This window comes from Plecotus auritus (assembly GCF_963455305.1).
Source record: "Plecotus auritus genome assembly, chromosome: 7".
Taxonomy (NCBI): domain Eukaryota; kingdom Metazoa; phylum Chordata; class Mammalia; order Chiroptera; family Vespertilionidae; genus Plecotus; species Plecotus auritus.
In genome coordinates, this window is record NC_137774.1 from 105,714,199 (window position 1) to 105,737,471 (window position 23,273).

Below are 23,273 nucleotides of genomic sequence, written 5' to 3' on the forward strand. Positions count from 1 at the left end.
TATTTAATTTAAAGGCTACTTTAGTGTGTCAAGCAATCATTCTTTTGAGATTTTGTGTCTGTCTGATGTAATACGTCTTTAGATAATTGCCTATTTTGGATTTTAGACTCAAGTAATCCAACGTTTTTCTTGAACATATATGCAAATATTTACTCAAGCACTGAGTAGAGTGCCTTTCTCCTTGATACTTGTTTGTTAAATTAAGTTGAATGTGTAAACATGCATTATTATATAGTGTGTGTATATTAAACCTGTTTGTATTTCTGCAGTGAATGGATAGTATATATCATTACTTGAACAGATTGGCAGTAGCACCCAGAGAGTCTTTGAGTTGGATCTAGTAAGAAAATATTCATCCACTGGGGAAATGTCATTTAAACACACTATGTCTTAAGGCTGACTGGCATGGTAAAAATACTGCCTAAACAGGCATCACATGGATTTAGGCTTTTATTTTAAGTTTGCTCTTGATTTACCTGAAATATTTCTCTGTCAAATGAGAGGTTGGAATAGATTATCTTAATGAAGTCTCTTGGGATTCTAACAATGATTGATCCCCTTTTGAAGGCAAAATAATTTCTAAATGAACAGCAACAAGGAACACCATCATATGAAATTCCACTGTGGTCTTACTGAGTCTAGATTGATTCATAATCTCACACAGGGAGAAAGAAATAGAGATTGTGTTTGTGGTTCTTGTCTGGCTGTGAGCACAGGTAAAGAACAGGTAAATAGCAACAGTGGTTGATTCTTTTAAAGCACATAGATTTTCTAAAGCATCAAACAGACTGTCAAATTACAGCAGGAAGGTTAGGGAGAGGAGAGGGAAATAAGAGATCAACTGAAGGACTTATGCATGCATATAAGAGTAACCAACGGATGCAAAACATTGGGGGGTGAGGGCATGTATGGGAGTGGGGTGGGGGGGCAATGGTAAGATATGTACACATATAATACCTTAATAAAAAAAATAAAAAAAATAAAAAAAATAAAGCACATAGATTTTCTAAAATGACAAGCTGTACGACATAAAGAACAACAACAAAAGCATCGGTGACATGAAAATATCCTGCAAGTACCCCACATTTGGTCACAGGGAGCCATGCCAAAACATTTTTTTAAAATTTCAGTTCACAAAAACTATATAGTACATACTAGTTGTATGTGCCATATAAATTGCAAATATAATTTTAAGTTCGTTATAAATGTTAATTCATTTGATCCTGAAAGAAAGTCTATGAGAAGGAAATATTATTATCCCCATGTCTTACGGGAGGAAACCAAAGTACAAAGAGGTAAATGATTAGGTCCAAATGACAGAGCAGGATTTGAACCAGAATGGTCTTGCTTTAGAGTCTGGGTCATTACTCCCTATACTGTACAGCCTACTGAGCAGTAGAGGTGGTAATATTTGTCCTGGGAATAACCTTCTAAGAGCTATTGCCCAAGAACATAGTCATTGCATGCATTCATTATAAAGCATTTCAACAAGGTCTTTAGTAGACATGTCTGTGGCAGAATATTAACTTCGTCTTAAATATCATTTTTTGTTTCCTAAGACTACATTTGTATCCAATTATCTAAAGGCTGGTCCAAACAAATGGTTCAACATTGGGTCTGTGAGAAATAGGCTGACTCGATAATGTTCTATAGATTGTTCACTTTGCAATGGAATCTCTGGTATATGCCTGATGATTTAGCATGGCTGTGGGCTGCAGTTCCAGGGTGTACCTGAGTTAGGAGCAAAGTGCTATGCAAACTTAATCCTGACCATTATTCCAGCTGGTTAAAACCATTTTAAACTAACCCCTTACACCATGAAAAGGAGAAAGAAGAAATGGAAGGGGGAAAAGAAGAAACACATTCAATTTTTAAAAACTATGAAGCAGACTGGCCTTTTGTTAGAGATAAAATTTGTAAAACCCTAGCACTGACAAGCTGCTTTTACTCTATACTCAGCCATTGCCCTTCAGTACACACTCCTGGAAGATTCCTAAAGGTGTTCCGTGGCTGCCATGTTTAGGGTCTCTCCTCTCTAATTTCACATTCTCCATCATTGTTCTGAGAGATCCAGGTTCCTAGGCAGCAAGTAACACGATTTCAAGTTAAATCCTTCCGCCAGGCTCAAGTCATGGCAACACAATTCAGTGGTACTTACTGGAATGGGGAAGAGGAAGTCAGTTAATGTTCAAATAACTTAATTCAATAAGAGCTGTGTATGAATCCTAGCATGCACTCGTCGCTGTTTAGGAATAACCTTTGACCCTGGACTATTTCTGTTTGCTGGGCAATGTGATCTCTTGGATAATGAAAAAGATTGCATTGTCCAAAAGGAGAGTTCATTCACAGATTGTATTTTTAAAAGGCTTCCCAATTCTTCTAGACAGTTGATGTCAGCAATCGGAAGCGCCATCCAGAACCCGGGGACTGACTGAGGCTTGATGGCAAGAACCCCTTTCAATTCTGCTTCATTATTATCCATTTTGTAAATTCTATTCTTCCCTTTAATCTCTAAACTGCTAATTAACATAAACAGGTCATGCCAGGAGGGGGCAATCCAAGAGCTTTCTGAGGAATTGCCAATGCATATTAATCAGCTGTTAATTTACAATTCATATATTCGGCTCCTACTTAAAGTTTTGAGGAGAGGCAGGGCAAAGAAAACCTGGAGTCATCTCAAACCTGATTCCAAAGTCATAGGCAATTCCATTCCAATAATGAGCCTGACCCATAGCACCACCAATAAAGTCAAACAAGTAATAAAGGAATGCAATAAAACTGCCTGGAAATTAAAGGGCAGCGAAATTCTGGCACCCTATTGAAGTTTGAAGAACTTTCCAATTCAGCAATTTACAAAGCAGGCTCCCTATTCTCCCCCTCACACATTCTCATTCGCACTCTCTCTTTCATAGCAGGCAAAGAAATTTTCTAAGCCCACTGCCTTGCGCTCTTCTTTTATTTTCACACGAGAGAGCCTGTTTTTACTTTTATTTTTATCTATTGTACCTTCCCTTAAAATGGTTGCAAAAAGATTTCAAAAATATTGAGAGGAAAAGTGGGGGGGCGGAATTGAAGTAAATCCTGACAGATAATTCCTTTCTTTCCCCTTTCCTTTCTCCCCTCCTCCCCCTTTCTTTTAAGTAATAAGGGACTTGAGAGTCTGCATGAGAGCCTGGAGGTCTTGGTTTAAAGCTGTGGGTAATTTTCCAGCCTCAGGACTTCCTGCATTTTAGAAAAAGTCAATGTTATTTCAAAGGAAAATGAGCTGTTTTGCTTTCCCTCACTAACCCCCCACCTCCCCAGTTGAGTGTAGTTCTTTTCTTTTCTTTCTTCTGAATTCCAGACAAAAACACCCTTGTACTCAGCTCAAACAGAAGGGGATGGTTAAATATAGCCCCACACCTGAGCTGCCGATTCCTTTCTCCGCTTCCTAGGGGAGATTGGCAGCGAGTCACAAAGACAACCAAGTTCCCAGCGAAACAGGAAGGTGAACAGAAGCAAGAAACGGAAACTTAGGCTCAAGTACATTTTATACCTTAATGGACCATCCTTGTGTGAAGAAGAGAGTGACTTCTGGAAATAATTTTCCCTTTATCATCTTCCATCTTGCCAGTCACATCACCAAAGCAAAGGCTGAGAGACGGAGACAAACGTTAGCTTTCGTTCGCCCCCCTGATGAACAGATGCGGCATGCTGAATACCAAGTGTTTGGTACATGGGTTTGAAGATACTGAAATGTGAACCCATCTGTATTCCAGTCTGGGGGCCAATTTAACTTTTGTAGTCCTTTCTCCTGAACTACGATATGCAGAGGTTACAGTTCTGATATGAGAGAGACTGCAGGAGAGTTTTCATATGCTACCATATCCAAAGGTGCTGAAAGCTCTTCCCGCTTCCTTGCACATGGGTGTCTTGTTTTTTTTATAGCGGGATATGGATTTATCTGCCTTGGGTGAGATACATACTCATTCAGGAGAAAATGAACTGTTTTGATGCTTATGTTTGACACTGTATTCATTTTTCTTTGTTTATAGGGACCATATTTATACTGTTGATATAGACACATCACACACAGAAGAAATTTATTGTAGCAAAGTAAGTAGTTTTAAAACCATCTTTCTGAAATGAAGGATTTTAGGATAATTTGTGAAGAGAATTTGTATTTTAAATGCACGGATTGAGAGGACATGGCCAATTATAATTTAAGATAATTTTGTGAGATCTTAATTTGGGGCTAAGTTAGGGCTTTATATATGTTCAGAAACAGTTATATATGTCATATTTTATTCATCACATATGTGAACATACACATTTTGGAGTCTTAGGTAATTCCTATATTCCTTCAATAAAATATTGCCATGTTTGTCCAGGAAAATATCAGTTTTCATGTGTAAAACTTTGTCCCACAAATGTTTAAATGTTATGTTTCCAGGTCTTGCAGTATTAAGTCTGATTTGACTGTTGTGGCTCAGGAATTTGATCATTATCCATTTCAGACAGACATAAAATATAGCCTGGGCTCCCCTGATATCTCCGCATGGAGGTATTTTAGTTAATAAAATCTGCCATAGACGTAGACGGCCCCTTTAGTGCATGAATTTACGTGGAGTGTAGCCTGAATTAAAGCTTTGTCCACCTAAAGTGAATGTCTCCTTTATTTTTAAGAAAATGACTTCCATATTTTAAGGAAAAAGCCTGCTTTATGAAAATAGATTTATCAACTGAAAGGAAAGGGCAACGGCATGTATTTTGTCAAAATGAGCATAATTTAGCAAGTTAATTTGGATATTTTATGTGAAATTTCCACAGTTGTTTATTCTTCTTTTTCCTCCATCTGTATCTCAAAGAGAAGATCATTTTGTAGTTTAATGAATACATAGGAGTTCAAAATTAAATGAACATTTCCATCTTCAATCTTTTCTTGTTATGGTGAATTAACCATGGAGAAAGGGTGTAGAAAGCTTTCAATAAATATATGTTCAGTCTCTAGTCTCCCCAAGGGAACTCTTACTTCTAAAATCAAAGGCAACAATCTCTGGGCTCTTGTTGATTTCTTCCTTGGTCCCTGCAGAAACTGACATGGAAATCTAAACAGGCTGATGTAGACACCTGCAGAATGAAGGGAAAACATAAGGTAGGCCACTTTCCTTTCTCCTGCAGCTGCCACTTTGGGTTAAGGTCTGGACTGTTATCTCTAGCCATAGACCGTGATGTGGAATGGATCATGCTAGTAGTCCCTTTACCACCAGTAACTGCTTTTCCCATCAACCTATTGAAGGCTTTAATTTGCAAAAATAGTTTGCTTTTAATGTGATGAAACACCAGGACATCAGCTAGGGCTGCATCACGAACTACTTAGGGGCACTGGGGATTACGGACACAAAGTCAGTTGCCCTGACTCTTCTAAGTGCTCTCTCTTGTAGCCCACCTCACAGTCCAAAGCCCCCAGGGACTCTGCAGAACAGCTCCGAAAAGGCTGCTGCAGGCACACAGGGGTTGTGCCTTTGGCCACAGAACCACATAAAACCACACTTCAGCCTAGAGTTGTCCTATCTATCAAGAAACCCTACGACATCTGGCATTAAAATTAACACAATGGGAGGTTGCCAATTCCAGACTTGCCTTCCTTTTGGGACATAAACACAGACTCTACGTCATGTCTTTATTTACTGTTCTAAAGGCAATTGTTGTCAATATCATCTTCCAGTAAACATGTGGAGGAGTTCGAACTTTTAACAGACAGGCACCTCAGCCACCCTCCTTTTAACCTGACTGTCTTTAGGCGTCCTCAAACTACAGCCCGCGGGCCACATGCGGCCCACCGAGGACATTTATCCGGCCTGCCGGGTGCCGCTGCCTGTCCTGCTTAGCAGCCGACTCGTCCCGGGCCCGCAGTGCGCATAGGAATTTGTTCATAGGTTTTTTTTTTAAACTATAGTCCGGACCTCCAACGGTCTGAGGGACAGTGAACTGGCCCCCTGTTTAAAAAGTTTGAGGACCCCTCACCGTACACAGCGAAGAATGGGTTTCTGGGTTGAATGCATTGAATACAAAGGAGTCTCAATTATTTTTCAGGATGAGTGTCACAACTTCATTAAAGTTATTCTAAAGAAAAACGATGATACTTTGTTTGTCTGTGGAACAAATGCCTTCAACCCTTCCTGCAGAAACTATAAGGTAAGTGCGATTTCGTCTGTTGGAACCACATGTCCTGGAGGTATTTCATAATTCACTGTGATTGTACCGGCAGCAACCTAAGAGGGGTAATTCAACACTACCTGGGCTCCTCTCTCTTGTTGGACTTAATGTATTGTTCCACATGAGTGATCCTGAACAAGCTTCTAAGCTTCCTGTTAGTTCAGGATTGATTGACAGGTCTTTAAAGAGCCTAGCGAGCAAAGTTGGTTTCTGTAAGACCCTATTCTTTATTGTTCAGAACACCAACATACCTACCACACATACCATATGGATTTTCTCTTTCTCCCTTCCACCTCTCTGAGCACAGAAACACACTTACATGTATTGTGAGTCATTCCTATTTTTAAAGGTATCTCAAAAGCAGGCCGCTGGAACCTGTAGACTTTCCTCTAAGTAAAATTTTCAAGAACACAGGAATTTAATTCTATTTAATACTCTGCTTACTTAACCATGGCCTTACCTACCTCGGCCTTTATGCAAGGGGAAAAAATTAACTCTCAAAGCCTTAATAAATCTGGATAGTTCTGATAGAGCTATCGCTGAAGAAGTGGGAGCTACCAGCTGCAAAGCAGAGGTGGCAATCATCTGAGGTCCTGGCTCCACAGCAGCTAGTTCTCCCTGTCCCTTCTTTCCACTACAGTCTTTCATTCAGCATATTGAGTTTCTCCTATGGCCAGGCCAAGTTTAAGGACAGCTAAGAGGCCTCCATCCTTAGGGAAGCCAGACTGGAAGAAGAAACCACAATTCCACGGGGTTGCTGCCATGGCAACATAATGCAGAATATTATGGAAGTACAACAGAAAAGTACTTAGTCTGAGATGAGGAATCTGGGAAAGCTTCCAGGTAGATGAAAGAGGTAGATGACCCCTCTCTTCAAACTTCCCCCCATCCTGCTGTTCTGACATATGGAACACAAACACCTGCCACCTAGAAGGAACCCCTAAACTCTGTGAGTGCAGGGACCACACCTGTGATTGCCCAGAACCTGACATAGTGCCTCCAAACAGGTGCTCAATTAATTTTTGTGAGATAGTGAATGAGATAATGCCTAACCTTTGTCTTAAAGAAGTAGAAGTTAGCCAAATGAAGGGAAGGGCAATCCAGGTAGGCGGGACAGCATGAACTAAGGCATGGAGTAAACCCGGTCAGTTGAGCTTGGGAACCTTCACCTGGCTCTGGAGTGATGGACTGTGAGGTGACAAGTAATAACAAAAGAGACTGGAGAGGTAGGTGGCCCCATGTGTGAAAGGAAGAGAACAGATTCAGAAAATACTTAAGTGACAAAAATCAATAGGACTCAATAACTGCTAAGAAGCACAGGATAACGAGAGGAAAGAGTTAAGAATTACCACTAGGTGTCTCTTGGGTGAATGGATGAAGCGGGCTGCCTTGTTCAGACAAGGGATGATGGAAGAGCATTCGGGTTGAGCTGAGTAGTGAGGAGACAGGGGTTCAGTTTTGTGCATTATGAGTATGCATAGCACTGTGGATGGCAATGCCTATGAGACATGAACAAAGATATCTAACAAGAAACTGGATGGCTAAGCCTTGATTTAGGGAGAGATGTGGGGAGTACTAAAGATTTGAGTTTCACCAGCATAAAGTGAAACCCTGAGGTATGAAAATGAGAAAAGGTATCAGAACCAGGGGGTCACCAGCCTTTGCTTTCACAGTTTTAAGAGACCTTCTGCCTTAGACATTGGAGAGTCTGTTTTATCCTAATGCTCATCTTCAGTCTGATACTTGGAAATGGGCACCAGGATTAGGGTGAGGCAAGTGAGGTACCAAAAAAATTCAGTAATCAAGCAAGATAAATGATATTTTAATGCAATATTTTAAAAAACCTAAATAGATTAAAAAATCTATCATAAAGTATCAAAAACTTAAATAATTTCAGGATCCATGCAGTTTACAATAAAGGCAGCCAATCCAGTCAAACATTTACTCTAGCCAATAAGAGCACACAGCTGAAGTTTTTACTTTAATTCTACCACTTAATATTCCATTTGTCATTGTTTAGGACTCATTAAGACAAATGCTTCTAACAAATCCTAACAAACTCCGTAGCTGGAGGGCTATCTTTTATGACAAAATACAGGCCGAGAGTGATCTCCCTCATTCTTCCCACACATGTTCCATTCCCAGGATGCCTCACCTATGGTGATACCTTCACTGCTCACTTGTGCTAGCCTCACCTGCTGAGACATGTTCCAGGAGCACGAGCCTCTGAAAAACCAGACAAGATGTTCTTCCTGTGCAGTCCCCATCTATATGCCTAGCATGGCGAATGGTCGTGAGAACATTTGGCATTGCTCAGAAAAGTGTTCTTTATTTACTAGAAGCCCGGTGCACAAAATTCGTGCACTGGGGAGGGAGGGTGTCCCCCAGCCTGGCCTGTGCCCTCTCACAGTGCAGGAGCCCCATGATCGATCACCAAAGAGGTAGGCCGTAGTCACAGGACCCGCCTCCATGCCACACAGAGCCACGGGACCCCCACCCTCACCACACGGAGCCACAGGACCTGCCTCCGCGTCGCTCATGCAGCATCAAGCCCCTGCTCACCTGCACACACCCGCTGCACACACAGCCTCCTGGTGATGGCTCATTACAGCGTGAGGGCATCACACGTGAGGGTGTCATGACCACATAGGCTTTTATTAATAGGATTTATTTGTTTATTTATTTATTTATTTATTTATTTATTTATTTATTTATTATTTTTAATCCCCACCTGGGAATATTTTTCCACTGATTTTTAGATAGAGTGGAAGAGAGAGGGAAAAACAGAGAAATATTGATTTGAAAGAAACACAGTGATTGGTTGCCTCCTGCACGAGCCCCAACCAGGGCCTGGGCCAGGGAGGAGCCTGCAACCGAGGTACAGCCTTGATCTGAATCAAACCCGGGACTGCAGGGTGAGGCTTTATCCATTGAGCCCAACCGACTAGGGCAGAAAAGTGTTCTTTTAGATTCAGGGCACAGCAGAACTTGGTTGACATATTGTATTTGGCTTCAGAGAGAATGGACAGCTTCTCTCTTAAGCACTTTTTATCAACAGATCAGAGCCAAAGATTTAAAGCAAAAACACTGACCAGTCTTCCACTGAAAACCCCAAATCCCATAGTTGATCCAGAGGCATCAAGTTGATTAGACTAACTTGAGGCAGGAGGGTGACAAAGTTTGTTCTCTGCTTCTGTTCCATGCCTTTACTTATGTAAAGAAGGCTGAATGTGTTAGAAAGATTATGGCCCCAAATAAGATTATCTGGGGAAGAATTCTGAAGGCTACCCACTATAAATCTAAAACTTCACTCCATACCTTTTCCCTCCTGTGCTCTAAACCTCTTGAACTTTTGCAAACGTCAGGCTGGTTCTTAGCGTATTTATCTGTACCCTACGGTGATTTAATTTCCCAGGGGCTGCTGTCAAGTCTGAGACTTGATGACTAATGCAAAGATTAGTTCTTGCTTCATGAAAAGAGGATTTCACTGTGGCATTGTTTTGTCTCTGCACCTTCCATACTCACAAACCAATCTATTAATTCTTCACTGCTTCCTGCCTTTGAATAGCTGTGCTATGGCCACTGTTTTAGAAGTAGGTACATTTAAAAAATATCTCCCCATTGTACATTGTTTCCCCAATGCCAGGATTACACAGTGCACTGCTTGGGAGAAGGGCATTTCTGTTGCATCACTGTGTACTAAGCATCACTTTTTTTTGTTTTGTTTTGTTTATCTTCACCCGAGAACATTTTTCTCTATTGATTCTTTTTAGAGAGAGTGGAAGGGAGGAAAGGACGAAGAGAAAGGAAGGTAGGGGAGAGAGTGAGAGAGATATTACACTCTAACCACTTAGCAACACTGGCCAGGGCCTAAGCATCTCTTTTGAATACTTGCCAGACCCATAGATGGCAAAGTCTGTCACAGTTCATCAGGAAGGTCTAGTTGGAATAAAATATCAGAAAAAGACTTTCATAAAAGATGTGCTGGGGGGAAAGAGTTCATTTGCTTTAAAGGATGTCTGACTTAAACATCTTTCTCCTAAAAATATATTGTTTTAACACAATTGCTTTGTGATTCTCAACTACAGTTTAAACAAATAGGATGGCTTCAATAGTGGCTATCTCAAAATGGTTACAGATAAAAAAGGCCTGTCATATTCCAGAAATGGTTTCTGTAGGTTAGGACAAAAGATACCACTGACTGGACAACACTAACGGCTGCGTAGTAGAACCTTACTCTTTCCTCTGGGCAGTGACTCCAAGCACCTTGATTTAATGATGAATGCTTTTCCATGGATCCTTCCTCAGCAGCAATGCTCTCTTAGGTTTATCTTCTTTCAGTTTTCATATCTGTAGTCAAACCATGCAACTGCCAGATGATAAACCAAGTACCCTAAAACTAAAGAAGACTGAATCACAGAGGGGCATAAAAACATGAATGATGTTGCCTGGCTGGAGTGGCTCAGTGGTTGAGCTGTGACCTCTGAACCAGGAGGTTGTTGATTCCGGTCAGGACACATGCCCAAGTCGCGGGCTTGATCCCCAGTATGGGGCGTGCAGGAGGCAGGCGATCAATGATTCTCATCATTGATGTAACTATCTCCCTCTCCCTTCCTCTCTGAAATAAAATATATATATATTTTAAAATAAAACATTAAGGATGTGGAGGAGATTATTTTATGGGCTCTGGTTCTGAGATTTAAACGCTAGAAAGATCCCATGGTATAAGGAAGAAGTCCATGAGGTAGAGGCTGAAACTATTGAACATACTGGTCAAAGTATAGGCTAGCCTCTGACCACTGTTAGTGGCTGACCCAATAGCACTTCATTTCCTGCTACCCTCACAGTTGAGCATTGGTCAGTAACAGAGATTTTTGTTCTACGAGGTTATTCAGGAGGCCAAGCTCCATCGTGTGCTCATACCTCTGCCATCTCTTAGGGTATTGGAATTGTCCACTGGATCCTCTGTGTCTAGGGGGAGAATGTGGAAGGAGAATAAGAGCAGAGGACCCTGGAAGTTTTTTAGGGGCCAGAGCTAGAGGTGATGCATAGTCTTACACTCACATTCCACTCAGTCATGTGATCACACCTAACCACAAGGGAGGATGGTAAATGTAGTTTAGTGAGATACTGAGGAAAGATAAATGGTATTTGGTGAATAGCTAGTAAGACTTTGCCACACCTGTAAATACCTGTAGGATCAGGCAGGTAACGTAGGAGTGAAGCATGTAGGCTGTTGATACATTCTGTGGGTGAAGGGGCCTTGGTACTGGATACCACATGCTTGTTTGAAGGAAATGGAAGGTGTCCATTACTCAACAGTAGCTTGTTGCCGCCACTTGGGTAAGAAGGGCCAAAATTGACTTTCCCACTTGTTCAAAAGCAAGAAATTCAGGTTTTCATGTGAAAATTCCATTTTAAAATAGGGCTCAGTTTTCCTTCCTTCCTGCCTCCCTCCCTCCCTCCCTCCCTCCCTCCCTTAGTCTTTTTTTTTTTCCATGCTAAGATGGCCAAAAAAAATTCACTGGCAAGCCAGTGATAACCGCTAGCATACAGTAACAAGGCCTGGGTTGGGCACTAGGAGACCGAAGTCAAATAGCAGCCCCATCCCTCACTGCCTTTGACAGTATGGGCCCCTCAGTTTCTGAGCCTCTACATGATCTGAGGCTGGGACATGTTTCTAAAGTACGTGCAAAAGGCCACCTGAGCTCTGCTTACATCCAGGTTTTAGCACCTTTGCTGATGCCACACTAGTCTACCAGGTAACCCAAGGAAGAACTTGGTGTCTTCTCCTGGGATTTAACCCACAGTGGCAGATTCCTCGGGCAAAAAACAAAACAAAACAAAACAAAAACTTAGGTCTTCCTCTGTAGAGGTCATGACTTCACAGATAATTTGGGGGAGAAGGGGTAAAAGAGGGAAGCAAATATGTTTTCTTGGTGACTGCCTTGGAAATTCCTTCTCCAAGGAGAAGACACTCATTTCTAGAGCATTTTAGAAGAATATGGGAATCTGTTTATTGTAATGGTTAAGAGTCAAGCAAACATGACTTTCAGACTCTTTTAGCTTTAGAACCTTGATCAAGTAAGAGACTTAATCTCTCCTAACCTCAGTTTCCTCAGTTGAAGCCAATAAACTTACCTAAAAGGGTACCTGAGGATTCCTCGCACCATGAATATGAATTACTTAGCACATTAAGTGCTTTGTAAATATTAGTTGTTATTACTACTGTTACTTGTTGTTCCTAATGAAGTCCTATTATTTCATTTAGATGGATACTTTGGAACCTTTTGGGGATGAACTTAGTGGAATGGCCAGATGCCCCTATGATGCCAAACATGCCAACATCGCATTGTTTGCAGGTAAATGCTCTGATTTCTTCTCAATGCATTTGCTTTCATGTGCTCTGCTGACTGCTGCAAACCTGCTCTGGGGGATTTGTAGAGTCACAGTCATACTTTACTTCTCTGGTAAATACTATAATTAACAATGCCTTTTCCATTTGAAATTAGTATGGAAGTTGTACTTTGCTTTCTTTGCTATACTTACCCATGCTTTTGTGCCTTCAGAAAAGGCTAATAGTTTTGCACTGAACATGGCATATTGGTTAGGGCCTGTTTGGGCTCCAATAATAGAAAACCCCACCTCAAACCACTGATATAGGTTTATTATTTAGGGTAAGGGTTGGTTTGATCCAACAATTTATTAATATCATCCAGGACAAAGGTCCTTTTCATTTTTCTGCTCACTTTCATTTCCTTCTAAGAGAGACTGGCTGCCCTCACAGTCATAGATGCCTGCCAACCCCAATTAGGAAGTTTCTGGAAACTCTCTCAGAGCAGTGAGGCTACATACCCCCCAGTTTCCAGCAACACCTTCTCAGATATCACTGACCTAATTGGGGTACATGCCTATCTATGGTGGAAAGGCTGTAGTAGCCGAGGGGACAATGCTGGTTAGCTTAGGTTGACCAATACTCCCCACCCTTACACCTTCCTTCCATTGCAAACGATATAAAGCATCAGAAAATAAGCCATCATTTTCAGATTGAAATTTTTGTGGATGAGTGTATGTGCTTTAATTAGAAATTTGTTTAGGAATTCAGTGCCAGCTGTGTGTGTGGAGGTGGGTGTAGGGAGAAGAGTTGGCATAATAGTGATTGTTACAGCAAGCAATGAAGCAGTTAGTTATAATTTCCATTATAAAAGATAAAAACTGGCACATCCTAGCTAGATGAGGAGCTTCAGGCCTTTGATTGTGAAATAAAATTAGCTCCTTGAACCTCACTCATCCTCTAGTGTCATCCATTTGTGGTCCTAAATCTGTAGTCACAGAATGCAGAAACAGCTTGTGCCAGTTAAGGACTGTTTCCTTGGGCCCCTGCCAAAGTTAGAGCACAGTATTACTGGAAAGCAGCATTGTAAGGGTCATGAGGTCTTGTAAGCCTATGTCAGCATGGGCAGGAGCAAGCCCAGCAGAGGAGATGCTTGTGTATATTCCCACATGTGTAACTCCCACTGTAGCACGTTTCTGACACTTGAACCTGCATTCGTTGGTAACCATGGATGATGTGGGTTACAATGGAGAATGTAAGTTTAACTATAAATTAAAAAGAGGACTTATTGTAGCCTGGCATAGAAAAAAAGGAGAATGGGCAAAGTATTTTCTAAAGCCAACTTTCCAGGGGCTAAATAAAAGGAGCCACATGAGACAATCCTATGAGTGCCCATCCCCTTCCTCAATAGGTGTTTCCTGGAAGGTTTGAATTCTCACACACGTTCAGCCCTTACTAATAGAAGAGCCTTGCTGCAACTGAATGGTTGTCATACTATCAAGAATGCCAGAATAGTGCTCTGTTTACAAGTAAAAGTCTGGTGCAATACCCAGTGTTGAATGTAAAACAAAAAAGAGTAGTGGGGAGTGGTCAGAAGGAATGTATACACACACACACACACACACACACACACACACACACACACACACACACACCACCTTCCCTTTACCCCCCACTTCTCAGTTCTATCTGTGTGACCTAGGGTTATGACTCTATAATTAAAGTTGTGATTCGTATAGATATGTTTATCAACAGAAAGGTTTGTTGTCTGCAGTTCCAATCTAACCCAAACAGTCAACACTTACTAATATATGGCAGATATTAAGGCAGCTCTAAACTGAACCTGAACCACTTCCCATTATTTGAAGTCCAAAGGCAGACATTAAGAACTTTACTTAGGTATGTTTGGATAAGCTTTTTATAAACCATTATGCTTTCCTACAAGTGGGAGAGCTTAAAGAATACTATATTGTACCTAAGTGCCGACATATAATTAAAGAAGATATGTAATCCACTGAAAAAGAACCAAGGAAGTAATTTTTTAGTTTGAATATAATTATTGTCTCTGTTTCATCTATATAGATTTTTCTATTCTAGAACATCCCATTTAATTATTTGTGTGTAAAGCGTTTGCTAATCCAGGAAAAGAATTAACATTTTTAGGGATTAATCTTTAGTCTAATTCAGTCCCTTTTGCTTTGGATGTACTCTCAAGCCTATCTCTAATGTAGCTAAGTTGGCAGGGTTTAGTATGAACCCTGATTCTCGTGACTCGTGTAAAGGGGAGCAGTGCCTCTCAAGATCTAAGTAGCAGTTTAGTCAGCTCCTTTTTGTTTATGAACCCCCTTTCTTAATTCCCCTCCCCTATTCAGTCTGAGGACTCCATTACTTCTGCTGGATGTAAACTTTCAGGTGGTAACAACCAGCTTCTGTCTTCCCTGGGGACCCCAGCTGATCCAGTTATCCACAGTGCAGGGGCAGCAGCAGCATCCAAGGGGCCTTGGCCTGGAGAGTTTAGTCAAGGACCATCTAATCAATTGAAGCAAACAACATTTTTCATTCACCCTGTCCCTGGAGCTGCTGCTGCTTAGAAATTGCCGTGCAATTTAAAAATGAAAAATGTTTCCTCTCTCATGATCCCAATTTAAAATGGTTAGGAATGTGGGCCAAGTATTTTCCCAGTGACTCTTGGATTTTTCCCAGTTGTCCTATCTAATTTGCCTGATATGGGAATGCAATCTGGGGTATGTCTCTATTATCCCTCCATGCCCACAGTCTTGCTCCCCACCCCATCCACCTCTTTTCTTTTTCTTCTAAGATGGAAAACTATACTCGGCCACAGTGACTGACTTCCTTGCCATCGATGCAGTTATTTACCGGAGTTTTGGAGACAGACCAACCCTACGGACCGTCAAACACGATTCCAAATGGTTGAAAGGTGAAAAAACAAAAGAATAAGGCGGGGAGGGTCAATAGGTGTCTTGAGGGACATTTAGGTCCCAAGGGACCAGACTAGTTTCATTTCATTAGTGGCTTCTGACAGACGGGAAGGTGCAAATTGCATCTTTTGCCTCAACTGATTTATTTACCTCCCTTTTTCACTTCCCATGAGCTTCTGGAATGTTAACAGAACTACCAATGCTACTACAATAGAGCACATTACATTCATCTTTCCTGCCTCAAACTCTCATTTCAGAGTCCCACATGAAAAGAACAGGGAGCAGGGGATTGGAGGTGTGGGGAACAGGAAAAGAGCTCTCATAACTCTGCATGAGTCAAGCTGGCAGGAGATGTGTACGAAACCCTCTCCGTAACGTGGGCATTCCATTGTGGAAAATAAAAGACAGGGATATGCAGCACTCATTTAGTCTTCATTGTTGGTTGCAACCACTTCTGAAACATGTAATTTGTAGGCTCCAATGCTTTCTGAAATCACCAGCACTCACATGTGTGCAGTCATTCGAAACGGCTGGTGTTAACCAAATGTCTAATGGCCCTGTGCTTTTAATTAATAACATGTCACTACTTGCAATTGATTAAAATTCTTTCAACTGTGTGACTTGTCCCCAATTAAAGTTCCCAATTTGTTCACAGAACCATATTTCGTCCAAGCAGTGGACTATGGAGACTATATCTACTTCTTCTTCAGGGAAATAGCAGTGGAGTACAACACCATGGGAAAGGTAAGAGGGGAGGAAGTCTCCCTGTTGGATCAATATGGTTATAAATGACCTTGAAATAGGAACCATCAATCTAATGACAAGGTCATCATTTTGAGAAGATACAAAGATTAGTGGAAGTGAAACATTGTGCTGCCTCCAAGCCCTGGGTGCTTTAGCAAAAAAGTAACGGAGTAGCCGAAACCGGTTTGGCTCAGTGGATAGAGCGTCAGCCTGCGGACTGAGGGGTCCCGGGTTCGATTCCGGTCAAGGGCATGTGCCTTGGTTGCGGGCACATCTCCAGTGGGAGGTGTGCAGGAGGCAGCTGATTGATGTTTCTCTCTCATCGATGTTTCTAGCTCTCTATCCCTCTCCCTTCCTCTCTGTAAAATATCAATAAAATATTTAAAAAAAAAAAAAAGTAACGGAGTACAGGGGACATCTTAAATATTGCTTTTCAAAATGTAATAAGCAGATGTTCAGTGATTTCATACTGAGTTTCAAGTGTCTTGAGATGTAGTTTCCAGGTATACTCAACAGTTTTCTCTTTTTAATGAGATGCTCCACACAGAGAGAGTAGATATCCAGTATCTTTAAGCAAACTGAGGGTCCTAAATTTTATCTTTATTGAATAAAGCAAGAGAACACTTAGGGGATGGCCCTTTCAGTTATGATTACCAGAGAGTGGATCAAGGTCACTAAGTTGGAGGGCACAAAATCAATGCCAGGTAGCTTGCACAGTTAGAGGAATTCAGGGTATGAGATTTGAGGCCCAGAGGCAGCTAGTGAGAATGCCAGAGATGGTGCATACAAAGTGCGCTTTTGTCTGAGGAAATAAAAAGCTAAGCAGTCCATATGGAAATGAGTGTATGTGGCTGAGAGCTGATCCCCTGAAGGATTTATGGCTCTGTATTAAATGCCACAGCCTTATCTTTTAAAACATGCTGTTCCAATGCTGAGGTTTTCCTTTTTTTTTTTTTTTTTTTTAGAAACATGAGATTAATTTAAGCACCTTGTTGTTCTGTTTCTATTTTCAAAGAAAGGAAAATCCTAATAAGATCGCCTCAAAAAGTGAGCGCATTTCATTTTCCCTGTGTGTTTTTCCTCTGCAGGTAGTTTTCCCAAGAGTGGCCCAGGTTTGTAAGAATGACATGGGAGGGTCTCAGAGAGTCCTGGAGAAACAGTGGACATCTTTCCTTAAGGCTCGCCTCAACTGCTCAGTTCCCGGAGACTCTCACTTTTATTTCAACATACTCCAGGCGGTTACAGATGTGATTCGTATTAATGGCCGTGACGTTGTCCTGGCAACCTTTTCCACACCTTATAACAGGTAACCATGCCATGGCTGTGTTGACCTAATTGGTTCTTCCGGCTTCCTTTCCCCAGGGGCTCTCCTCTAATACACAAGATTCACAACTGATGGAAAACTTGCCATGCACTATTTGTGGCTAAAAATGCACTTAACACTCAGTTTTCATCAACAAATTAACGGTCATTTACAGGCGTTATTAGATTAGGATTTTAGGGAAAGTAATTAGGTAAATTATAACAATATCTTCTAATTATAGGCCTGTCATATAAACACTATTCATGTGTTGTTTCTCAATCCTTCCTGTAATCCTGGCAAGGACTACTGTTGCCCTCTTTTACACTGGACAAAACAACTCAATTATAGTACCTGGTCCAGGTAGTCAGTAGACGGAAGAGGCAGCTTCAAACTCAAAAATGGTTCTTTCTCTTCTAGGCCATGTACTGTTCTGTTTGACTTTTAATATTGATATCTTTTGAAGTAAAAAACCTGGGAAAATATTAAAATGCTACAGAGTGAAAGTTAGGATTCAAATGAGGCCATACCCACCTAAGACACCCTGGTTATTATTATCCAATCAGAGGAGGCTGCATCCCAACCATAGAACCACTGTCTGACACTGGAGGGCTCGAATGAGGACTTAATCATTGTCAAACCTAGAAATACTGAGTGTCCGCCTGTTTATTCCTATTTTGGTAGTTTTTAAGCTAAGACTTTGAGGAATTAAATAATATTCTAATTACTGTTCCTAGAGCGGTGGAAATATGTGGGTTTAAAGAGCAGAAAGAATATGGGCATTTAGATTCTCTGGTACTCAGCTTTCCCAGGCCTTAGAGTCCTAGCACGACTGTGAAAATGGTCATCACTCTGGGCGTGGTCATACAATCTAAATGTACTGTCTTCTCATCATTTCTATGTAGAATTTTGGATATTCTATATTATCTTCCTTTAGGAATACACTGTTTTATTTTGGATTACACTTTTTACAAAGACTTTTAAGAACTCAATGAGTACCTAGATGACAGGCATGTACATGTTGAGACTGGAGGAAAGCATCTAGAAAGAAATGTTTCAGAATTAGGTAAAGCCTACATCAGAACAAGCTCAAGGATGAAATAATGTTCCTTTATTACATGGAAGTCAAGAGTTCCCCGCTGAAGGTGCATGAAAATATGAACCCATACTACAGCAAGTAGCACTAAGTGAGATTTAAGTAAGCTTTAACCATCTGTGGAGATTTGTAAGCCTGAGAATAGAAAAGATTTTAATTCAGACTTTGACTGTTCATACTTGTGAATGCATCGATCTAGACTGTTAAGAAAGAATACTGTTGTGGTACATGGGAAAGCAGGAGCTAGCAGAATTTCAGAGCACACTTCCAGTTTGTTGGTTTAATTTCTGAGGGCAGTGAGTTACTTTATGATTACAATACAGCAGTAGATTCTAGCATATTATAGATACTCCATTTAAAGTATTTTATTTAACAGCCCCCAAGAAACATTCAATTATTGCATGCTTATGCAGTCTCAGAGACATATTTGCTCAGTAAAATAAGAAAGTGGTAAAAACGCATATACCCATTTCATCTATAAATTATTGGCCCTCTCTGGTTTTACTTCCTCTAGATTCATTCCTCTCCACCCCATGCTCCACTCATGCAAACTTGGTCACTGTCAGGTTTCAAATCCTTTAGGTGCTCCTCTTTGCCCTGGGGATAAAGCTCCCGCTCCTTAGATTGGTGTGCAAACCCCCCTCATGGTCTAGTCCCGTGGTCGGCAAACTGCGGCTCGCGAGCCACATGCGGCTCTTTGGCCCCTTGAATGTGGCTCTTCCACAAAATACCATGGCCTGGTCAAGTCTATTTTGAAGAAATGGTGTTAGAAGAAGTTTAAGTTTAAAAATTTGGCTCTCAAAAGAAATTTCAATCGTTGTACTGTTGATATTTGGCTCTGTTTGCTGACCACTGGTCTAGCCCATCTCTGCCAGCAGGATGTGCTTTTTGGAACTAAGATCTGTCTCGAACATGCCATGCTTGCTCATGTCCTGTTCTCTGCCAAGTCCTCTGGTCCAACCAATGTCTGTTTGCCCGTTGTAACCCTAAGGATGCTTTAAGTCTCAGCTGGAGTCGCTTCCCATGAGATCTTGTGCATACCTCTTTAAATACTGCTCTTAGCAAGTTGTCCTGCATGAATTATTATCATCATTGTTGTTATTTGCCTCCACACTGAACTGTGAGTCAACTGAGAGCAGTACTCTGTGTTATTTATTAAGCATTTACTGCCTAAAATTAGGGATTCCATAATTATAGGTTGAATGAACAGCAGGTAGAAAGGAATGAAAAAAAGATGAAAGGAAGGAGGAGGGAGTAAAGTAGGGAAGGAAGAATAATGGATGTCACAAGTAATTCTAACCTTGGGAAGATTATAAAATCCCAGGGTGTCTTTAGTTACTACAAGGTTCCTCATAAAATAATTCAATATTTATCCTATTGTTCTTAATATTTAAAGTAAATATGTATACCTGTTACTTTTAGGAAAGGGAGATAAGAAGAATCTTACAAAATTAAGTAATGCCAGGGTTCTAAAATTTCAAAACAAATGGGGATCACTGTCTTATATACTCAATTCTGTAAACAATGTGTGTGTGTGTGTGTGTGTGTGTGTGTGTATATTTATATATGCATATATATATATACACTACTTTAAAAATGCATTACTTTTAATTTTAAAATACTTTAAAGTTCATTCTGCCACCTTGTTTTAAATAAGCTTTCTAATCCTGTCCCTATTTCTTGCTTTACTAGTAATTCTTCAGTAATTGTTGTGAAATTAAAGATAGCATAAAGTTTTCCTAATCATTATGCAGTGATTTCCATATCCTTTCTACATTTGCAAAATCCAGACCAATCCTTCTCTCTGTGCTGGATGATGTTCCCATACTGCAGAGCGCAGTCTGGCCCTGATGCTGCTGTGCACTGGTCCACAACCTCAATGCCTGATTAAAACATTGGCCAGCTGGTGCCTGCAATTTATTTGATCAAAACCAAGGAACAACCATAGTCAAAAACAAACATGGTTTCAAACAGTTTACCCAGATGAATGAATTATTCATGCCTCTCACCACTGATGAAAAAAAATCCCAAAGTCCTTCCAGGAGTACCAGGCCAGAATGTAATTATAGGTAGAGATTTCTGTCATTATTATTACTTAGCACTTAATAGAGCACTTTATTTGCAAAGTGTTGATGCTTTAGAGACTTATATTGTTCAGTCCTATGCAAATAAACAGGAGTAAAAACTGGAATGTACACCAACTAACAAAATATTCCCGAGTTCTGCACACAGACATTCTCACTCCTGGAGTCCTTAGCTTGAGGTTCCAAATCCAAAGAAGCAGTATTTGGACCGTGGAAGCACTTTTACTTTAAATTTTTACCAATATTGGAGGTGTAGAATATTTTCTAAAAATTGTATTGGGGGAGGGGGTTGACTAATAATTAACATCAGTGAATTCATGAAACTTCTAAATCACCAGTTCAACCACTGTTCCTTTCTAGACAAAAGCAGTCCCAGAAGACATGAAGAGGTCCTTTCTCTTTATGTTTACTTTAACTAGCCCTTTATTTAAGGCCACTGATAAAAATTTGATTCCCAGGAACATTCACTTTATGCACTAGGAGCCCTTACATTTATTGTGTTCAGTATATGAACTTTACATTTCAATTGCCTGTAATAGGAAAGTTTCTTTGGAGTATGTTTTCCAAGCTGCCTGTGCACCTGGGCATGAGTAACACTGTGTGAAATGTCATGTTGCAGCATCCCTGGGTCTGCAGTTTGTGCCTATGACATGCTTGACATTGCCAATGTTTTTACTGGGAGATTCAAAGAACAGAAGTCTCCGGATTCCACTTGGACACCAGTTCCTGATGAACGAGTGCCTAAGCCCAGGTACATGCAAATATCTATCTATATGCTTTTATGTTGTTGTTAATCCTCACCTGAGGATGTTTTTTCCATTGATTTTTTTTTGAGAGGGTGAAATGGAGGGGGGAGGGGAGGGAGGGAGAGAGAGAGGGAGGGAGGGAGGGAGAGAAACATTGACATGAGAGAGGTTTATGGACTGGTTGCCTCCCAGGCCTGTCCCAACCTGGGCTGGGGATCAAACCTGCAACCCAAGTATGTGCCTTTGACCAGGAATCAAACCTGAGACCCCTGTAACCACTGAGCACACCAACCAGGGCTATATGCTATATTGAACTTCTAGAAATGGTACAGCTTGCTCCTCTGATAATTGCACACCAGTGTCTTCCATGCCCATGCCAGCCATACAGATAAGATGCTGGAACAACAGCAAGGCCTATCAGGTCATTTACCTTCATCCACTTAAGCAAAATTCAGGGTTACTAATATTTAAAACAATGACTCTCTAGTCTTTCGCTTAATCTCTGTATCTGTGGTTTATCCATGTAATCCTAGGATGAATAGATCCATTTCGTCCAGCCAGCTCCAATGGTCTGTAGTCAAGGAAACTGGGGCCCAGAGAGGTATAAAGTGTATTGTGTAAGTTCACATAACTGGATAGATTGTTTCCATTGTCCCTCCCTGCTTCCCTTCCATTTTACAGAACCTCGTGTCTTTAAATCCTAATAAAATGTGGAACCTAAATGGTGTGTGTTCCCTGGATTTTTTGACCAGGCTGGATCAGAGCTGAGTCAAGACTCAGGCCAAGGGCAAGAAGAGAGCACAGGTGCAGTGGACCTTAACATGTCTCTGGTCTGCCAGGTTCTGGTCTATTTTGGGTCCATACACAATCCAAATTCCCCTCTCCCCGAAGTGTGCCCCAGAATTGCCTTCATTGGGAACCTACTGTCCAGAGACCTCTTGGTCCTCTGTAATCTCCTTCAATTCCTCACACTAAAGCCGTGAATTCATCCTTTTTAACTGGGATGGGAGAAAACTGTCCCCAACCCTGTGCCTGCCCTCTTTATGTGGTACCCACTGGATACCTTCATTACAGCATTTGCAGTCTAAGTTACCTGGAAACATCCTTGTGTGCCCAGCTTCCTCCACTGAATTTGTGGGCCTCTGGAAGGAAGAAGCCCAGTGTCTTTTAAGTTTTTTGCTTTCCAACCATCTCCTCCAACCTCAAGTCCCCCACAGAAAATACCTAGCCCGAGCCATTTAATTGAACTAATTTAAATAATGTGAACCCTGTACCCAGGAGAGAAAGCCTTGTGGTTCTGTCTTCATCGTCTGAATTGTCTGGCATGTGCATACCCTGTTCCTTATGGAGAGCAGACTGGGTGCAAAAAGCACACTCTGGCAATACCTCAGATATATCTTCTAAGTCAATGTCTGGAACGGTTAGCTGCTTTCTAGGTAAGCAGGAGGGGGAATTCAGCCTGAGGGATCAGGTTTCAGGGAGAACTTACTTAAGGTGTTCTCCTTGGTGTGTAAGCCATGACCAGGAAACACACTGTGAGTGATTCGCTACTATTGGCAGTGTGTTTACCCTCATCCTCCCGCATGCTTGCCTCGCCCCTCCTGCAGATATCAGGACACGTCCACAGGGCTGGCTGGCTCAGTGCCGTGACACAGTGCATGCGTGGTCCAGACTATGCCATTGCTGTCAGAGTCCAGCTGTGTGGATAGGCCTGGTGTCAGTGTTTCCCTGATCTAACTTTACCGAGATGTCCCTTGACTCCAGAAGCCATAGCATTTCCTGTAGAAAAAAGTTTTCGCGTCATAATGACATGACCTTTCAGGAGGGAAGCT

General features: G+C 41.2%; 1 protein-coding gene across 5 annotated transcripts in view; it reads left to right on the forward strand.

The window, feature by feature from the left end:
- SEMA6A (semaphorin 6A) overlaps nucleotides 1-23,273 on the forward strand; it is a 127,694-nt gene that overhangs the window by 70,376 nt on the left and 34,045 nt on the right. For all 5 annotated transcript variants that reach the window (XM_080677267.1, XM_080677263.1, XM_080677266.1 and 2 more), the window contains exons 4-11: nucleotides 4,035-4,095; nucleotides 5,072-5,134; nucleotides 6,076-6,177; nucleotides 12,470-12,560; nucleotides 15,351-15,470; nucleotides 16,127-16,215; nucleotides 17,304-17,521; nucleotides 21,315-21,446. In XM_080677267.1, the coding sequence (XP_080533393.1) occupies nucleotides 4,035-4,095; nucleotides 5,072-5,134; nucleotides 6,076-6,177; nucleotides 12,470-12,560; nucleotides 15,351-15,470; nucleotides 16,127-16,215; nucleotides 17,304-17,521; nucleotides 21,315-21,446 (876 nt within the window). The remainder of the gene's footprint in view (nucleotides 1-4,034; nucleotides 4,096-5,071; nucleotides 5,135-6,075; nucleotides 6,178-12,469; nucleotides 12,561-15,350; nucleotides 15,471-16,126; nucleotides 16,216-17,303; nucleotides 17,522-21,314; nucleotides 21,447-23,273) is intronic.